Source organism: Solanum pennellii, chromosome 11 (genome assembly GCF_001406875.1).
Source record: "Solanum pennellii chromosome 11, SPENNV200".
Lineage (NCBI taxonomy): Eukaryota > Viridiplantae > Streptophyta > Magnoliopsida > Solanales > Solanaceae > Solanum > Solanum pennellii.
Window position 1 is genome coordinate 13470145 of NC_028647.1, and position 6563 is coordinate 13476707.

The 6563-nt window shown below is 33.7% G+C and overlaps 1 protein-coding gene across 3 annotated transcripts; it reads right to left on the bottom strand.

Annotated features, from left to right (window-relative positions):
* Positions 1-1786: 1786 nt before the first annotated feature.
* LOC107004169 (uncharacterized protein At4g06598-like) lies at positions 1787-4945 on the bottom strand. Of its 3 annotated transcripts, XM_015202408.2 has the most exons (7): positions 4813-4944; positions 4296-4356; positions 3447-3918; positions 3215-3372; positions 2730-2805; positions 2513-2639; positions 1787-2420 (listed from the first exon to the last, which is right to left on the bottom strand). In XM_015202408.2, the coding sequence occupies exons 3-7, from the start codon at positions 3903-3905 to the stop codon at positions 2197-2199; spliced, it is 1044 nt and encodes a 347-aa protein (XP_015057894.1). In that variant the 5' UTR covers positions 3906-3918; positions 4296-4356; positions 4813-4944; the 3' UTR covers positions 1787-2196. The 3 variants fall into 3 exon arrangements, with proteins under 3 accessions (XP_015057894.1, XP_027768640.1, XP_027768639.1); XM_027912839.1 differs by lacking the exon at positions 4296-4356 and having other exon boundaries at positions 4775-4945; XM_027912838.1 differs by lacking the exon at positions 4296-4356.
* Between the last annotated feature and the right edge of the window lie 1618 nt (positions 4946-6563).

Consider the following 6563-nt stretch of genomic DNA (forward strand, 5'->3'; position numbering starts at 1 on the left):
GGAAGCTGTTGGATTTATTTTCATATATTTTGCACATACATAGGAGATATGAAAATCCTTTTTGTTTTTTAATTTTATCATGTAAATATTCTTTTGATATTTTTTCCATTTCCATTTTATCTTGAGGATATTTATTTCGTTAAAATTTACCATTAGATGTCGTCTTACTTGTATAAATACCAGAAGAAAATTTTCTATATTGTTGTCCATTTATTCTTTCATTTACATCATTCATTTCAACCCCTTTATAATCATCAAGATTTAGGACAATTACCCTCACCTCATTTACATTTCTCTCAACACACAAACAACGAAGGGAATATACGAATTTTACTAAAACAAAAAATTTAGAAGATCACTTGCTTTATTGCAATCAATTAATCACTCAAAGAGTTGAGTCTTCCCCTTCCGACTAATGTCAAGCCACCCAATCTATAACAATTACGTATTCACAAAATTTTCCATAAACAACAACACCCACATTAATTCCTTTAAAAAATAGGTCAATCTACTCAAAACTCAATTTCGAAATAAGGTTTGAATATGAAATTCAACTCTTGAAAAACATTACACAAGGTCTTAGGAACTCATTGGTGAAAACCATTTCGAAAGAGGACCCAAAATAAGTTCACAATCTTCATTTTAGATTAGAACTTTGAGTTATTGAAAACCCTTGCCATTTACCAATCAAAATTTCAAATTTTGATGTTAAAGTCCACAAATAATCAAAGGGTAATGAAGTTTTAGGATCGCAACAGCTTACCCAAATAATTTTGCACAAGAAATTCATTCAAAAATCGTCTTCAAGGGTTTCCCAAACTCAGAAATGAAAATGGGTCTTTAACCCAAAATTTTCAAATATAAACCCCTCTCTAATGTCGCAAAAGTGACCTTGGGTCCGCAAAAGTTAACCCTGCGGAAGTGGGGACCTTCACTTTCGCGAACCTGAGTTAACATTTGTGAACATCGCGATCACAACCCATGGTTCGCTTAAGTGAACCAGGCGTAAGTGATACCCTTCACTTTCACAACTAGGGTCTCGCTTCGGGGATTTTCGCGATCACAAAGCACCCTTCACGAAATCTAAGCATACCAGAACAAGAAAAATCAACCAACTCTAAAAACATCGAAAGGACCGTTGGGATTCATTTAGAAAATGAACCATGTGCACATAAACCACAGGTGCAAATCGATCATACTCGGCATTCAAACTCAATGGAGCCGTTGAAACATGAATTCGAGGTCTCCTTGATCGGACATTCGTGAAAACCACAAGAAACTAACTCAACGCCTAAAAAGAATAAAACAAGCTCGGGACCTCTCAAAATCAACCAAGACCTCACCTAGGCCTAAAATCATTGTCCGAATCCAACAAAACTCTCGAAATTCTGATCCGAGCATCGAACCCTTAATGTCGACCAAATTCAACCCAAATGCTAAATTTCCACAATTTCCTAATTTAGGACCTCAAATCCTCAAAAAGACGCCAAATCTTAAACTGACAACTCTAACAGATGAGATTCTTGAAAAGAAAATAACTAATGAACATAGACTTGGTTCACACATATAGAGACAAATTCCAGGGCTTTTATACTTTGCAAAATGACATCACATCTTAGGCTAACTTTCCATGCTTATTACTATTAAATGAATGACGAGATTGATATTATAGTCATAGTCTCACAAGCTATCTCTAATCGTCTATTCAGATTAGCCTCATATCTATATTGTTAAGTGATGATAATCATGATCGGAAACACGATAATGACAATTTATAACATCAATATCATGTTTGAAGAACATACAGAAATTTATTGGAATCTGCATTAATACAAGAACCATCTCTAGTATGCATAATATCATGTCACATGTGTGAAACCTGAAAGCAGAATGGATGGTCACCATAGTCACATTTTACAACAAACCTCACCATTATATATATCTGCACAATTCCTTCTTAAACTCCAGAGGCCTATAGTTCAGTCAGGACTAGGCTGTTAACAAGTAGAAGCCTAAGAATATACTATACAGGGCAGGATTCTCAATAATCTTTACAGGCCCTGATATGTCGTGGATCAGATATTTTTTAGTCTAAAAGTTTCTCTGTAGTAATACAAAATTGCGATATTTGAAAGGGGGAAAGAGATAAGAAACGTTCAACCAACTCGGGAGGTTGTGAAAAGAATGAGTCGCGTTTTACATCCGGACTGAACCAGTCACTTGAGCCCTGCTGGAATTGGCTTCATTGTTCTTGATTGAGAGGTTGGCAAATTGTGCTTCAAGATCTCTGCTTTTGTTTCGACGATGTTTAGAGTGATTCTGTTGTTGTGGCTGCTGATGCTGTTGTTGCATTTGTTGCCTCTGCATTTGATACATAGTTTGTAGCCTTGTGAGTTCTCTCTCCAACATCTCTTGCTCCACTGCATCAATCAAACATCATAGTAAGTTTTGCTATGAAACAATTACAAAGTATGATTGGAACGTTAAAAAGGAGAAAAAGAAGATGCATTACAATGTTTGATGAGCTGCTCCTGTGATAAGCTATCCAAACGCTGCCTCAACGCTCTATTCTCCATGCTTAGTATAATATTCTGTTGGTCAACAAATTCAAGCTCCGCAGAAAGCTCAGATCCTTCTGCCTGAAATGTCACCAAATAGAAATAAGTTACATCTCTACCTGAAGTGCAAATACAAAATGAAGTGATGAGTCTTGTATTTTTTTTTTCTACCTGTAAAGCTTGAACTGTTCTTTCAAGTTCAGCTATGTGCTGAAGTTTCCTGACACGTGATCGGTGAGCAGATTGCCTGTATAGATTTATATGTTATGATTTTTTGTGATGTTTTCAAGTGGCATAATACATAAACATGATCATTAACTTGACGTCAGCTGACAACTATGATCTTTAACTTTGGATATCCATAAGTAGGCACTTAAACTTTTATAAAATTGAAGAAATTGACACATTCGTCCAGCTACATATCACCCTACATGGAAATTTTGTATCCTACATGGCGTCCTACATGTATTATCCCATGTAGGACACGTGGGTCTACTTGTTCAATTTTATTCAAGTTTTAGTGTCTACTTGTATTCACTCAAAGTTAGAGGACATCGTTACCCGTTGAAGCCAAGTTAAGAGCCATATTTATGTATCATGCCTTTTCAAGCAGTGTTCTTGAAAACAAACTTGATGACATTGAAACGAAACCTTACTGTTTAGCACGTTTTGCATCTGCCTTGGACATGGAATGTTTGGCTTGTGCATTGTTTGATCTTTCATTAGAGCCCTCTTGGTTTTTCGAATTATTGATCTCTCTCAAGTTATGCTTCTCATGAGACACAGATGGTGCACCATTCAATTCCTGAGCAGCCTATAAAGATGGGAGGACCTCTGATTAATATCAGAAGTGTATCGATCGAGTACTCAAATGTGTAGGTAATTTACCTTATTAAATTTCTGTTCATGGGAAGAATTTGGCTTTGGTTCATAGGGAACTGCACTCAAATCTTTGTAACTCACATAGTTAACTGAACCCCAAGAAGCTCCTACATTTACATTCTTATTTTTAGGTTCTTCCCATGTGTTTAACCTCTCTGCAGCTGCTCCTACGTATGCAAAAGTATCACTTGCTGAACGTCGATGACCTTTGTGTACAACTGTCGTTGTCTCGGGAGGTTCATTCAAAAGGTCATCGAGCCAAGAAGGTTGCTCCTCTATAAGAATGCTCTCGGAGTTCCACCGATGATGGTGACTCGATCCCTCTGTTGGCTTTGCTTTTCCCTTTGATCCATCCATGTTTGAATCTACATAGGACTGGAGAAAGGGAGAAGTAGAGTCCATGATCGACTGCTTGTTCGAAAAGGAGAAGTTTTTCAAGCTTGATGAACCATTTAAACTCTCCATTTCTAAAGAAAATCTGCAAGGGTTCAATGTTTGAAGTGATTAATTGATAATAAAGGCTTACTATGAATGCCTTCTAAATGGCAATTTGTTTGCTACATGGATAACAAAAAGAAAATGATGCCTTTGGAATAACAAATATTCGTTCTGTTACAATTTGTTTGTTCGGTTTTGAGTTGATTTGCACATATAGTTTTAGAAAGTATGAACACTTTTAAATATTTTTATGATGTTAAACTAAAAGTACATAAAGTGTATCAAAACGTCTTTTGATCTTGTGATCTTAAACATGTCGTGTGAAAATTTGAAATTAAAGTGTTGCATAAAAAGAAATAAACATCCTTTTTTTAAAGAGATTAAAGAGAAAAGTAAGACAAACAAATTAAAACATACATAGTACTAGTCTGGAATCTTCCTTTCTTTTACATGCCCATTAATTTTGCTCCATGCAAATCTTGAGATGCCAAAAAAAAGTTATTAAAAAAATCCAAATTTGAACACAGGTTAAAATCATGTAAATTAATTGTTCTAATTGTTGAGTTTAACAACATAAGGGTGATGGTTCTTTTTCTCATGGAAAAAGTCAATCAAAGAAAAAAGACACACAAGTACATATCCACTCTCCAACTTACAACGTCTAAATTTTGAATCCTCAATTGCGCGATGGCCTCTCACATAGAGGATTAAAGGACACTAACGAAATAGCAAAAATGCTTGATAAAATTCAAAGAAACCATTTACAAATAAAGTGATCAAAAGCAAGCATGAAATTTCACAATAAATAAACAACTCATGATTCTTCTCTGTATCATTCCAATTTTATCGAACGTCCTCAAAAGGAGACAATTCTCAATACAAAATTATAAGCCAACCTATTAACAACATGGATCACAAAACAAAGATGAATTACCAAAGAGGGAGGTAGCCCCAAGGTGGGGTGTCTCAAAGAAGAGGAGAAGTTGAGAGACCCCACACTTTGGTCCTCAAACCTATATGTTCATTTGCATTTGATTTTTTTTTTTTAGGTTTGATTCAACAGCATGTTGTCATCTTCTTGAAACTCAAGAGGATAAAAGAGAGAAAGACCGCAATTCACGTAACCAAATGGAAAGGGATCCTACCACGTTTTCTACTATTATCAACAAAACATAATTATTTTCATTTTCATTTATAATCAACTATATACTCTCTTTATTCTTCTTTTTTTCCCCATATATATATATACAACCTCACTAAATTAATACTCGGTAAATTAATAATCTTTGTAAAATAATATTTTTGTCGATCCCAACTTGGACCAATGAAAAAATCATCAATTTCGATAATATAATAAGATGATAAATTTTCAAAAGACCCTTATATAAATATGTGGTCCCATATAATATCATAAATTAATAATTTTTCAAAAGTACAAATATATCTATGATTTTTTTGTGTTTCGTTTTTTCTTAAATTTTAAATGTAGTTGAAGCTAATCTTAGCTTTTCTCATTGCATCCAAGAGCTCCGGTATTGTCTTTTAGAATTGTACCATAAAATTGTAAAGAGTTCTAGATGTTATAAGTGTTTTCTTATGTGTAACTGGTTTCAAAGGTATAGTATCATTCATCTTCAACTTCATCACCAACATTGCATTTTTCGTTGGTATCCATAATTTTTTTAAGCTCTGGATCTCCGAACATGTATCACTTTCACCCGGATAATCCAACAAGTTATTGACATCCATTTAATTGTGGTAACCGAGATCATTAATCATGATCTCAGGTTCATGAATGATGCTTTCACTAGTAGGTTCATTCAAATCCTCTTAGATTGCATCTCCGAACGAATTTTGCAATGTCGAAAATAATTTATTATTGTCTCTTGTTGAACATTTGATGTACAAGCAGTAATTGCAAATTTATAGCATCCAAAACATGAATCTTTGTTGGATCAGTTTATCTCACTTCAAAGCTTTTTATGATAAAATATGTTACAGTAATACATTTTGAAAGCTCTTATTAACCCAGTAACATAAGGTTGAATTTTGGATGTCATGTTGGATGGCAAGAAAAACAATTCAATATTTTGTAGTCCTTCAATATTTCTATTATGGGATGGACAATTATCTCCCACAAGCAAAACTTGTCTTCCACACACCAGTGGCAAAACCAGAATTTCAATAAGGAAGTTAGAAATTCGTAGAAATAGACACACATAATAATTGAAGGAGGTTTGACATCTACTATATATTCATAAATATTATTTCGACCATGTATATATGGTATAATTTTCTGTTGAAAGGGGTTCGGTTGATCCCCTTGTACCAAGATGGCTCCGCCCCTACCACACAGATACATTGTACTTTATGTATAATAAATCTAATATTTTTGTGAAATCATACATAAATTAGTAAGATACAATGATTTTGATGTATTCATTGAACTTTATGTATAATAATTTTTTTTATGTGAAATCAATAAATATAATACATAAATTAGTAACATATGTTGATTGCTATAATCAAAATTAACCTTCATTAGATCTCAAACCATTCTTTAAATTAATAAATATTAATTTATCGATTAAATAATATCTCTACAAAATAATAAAATTTTAATGTATATATATACATCATTTCACATTTATGTCCTTCAATTTTGGGTGTGAACATAAACGATCA

Bases quoted from the DNA above. Each gene is read 5' to 3' on its own strand.
- LOC107004169 (XM_027912839.1), bottom strand. From the start codon at position 3,905: ATGGAGAGTTTAAATGGTTCATCAAGCTTGAAAAACTTCTCCTTTTCG. The intron at 3,373-3,446 runs GTAAATTACCTA...CCATCTTTATAG, and splicing joins ATGAACAGAAATTTAATAAG to GCTGCTCAGGAATTGAATGG. The intron at 2,640-2,729 runs GTAGAAAAAAAA...GTGACATTTCAG, and splicing joins GAACAGTTCAAGCTTTACAG to GCAGAAGGATCTGAGCTTTC.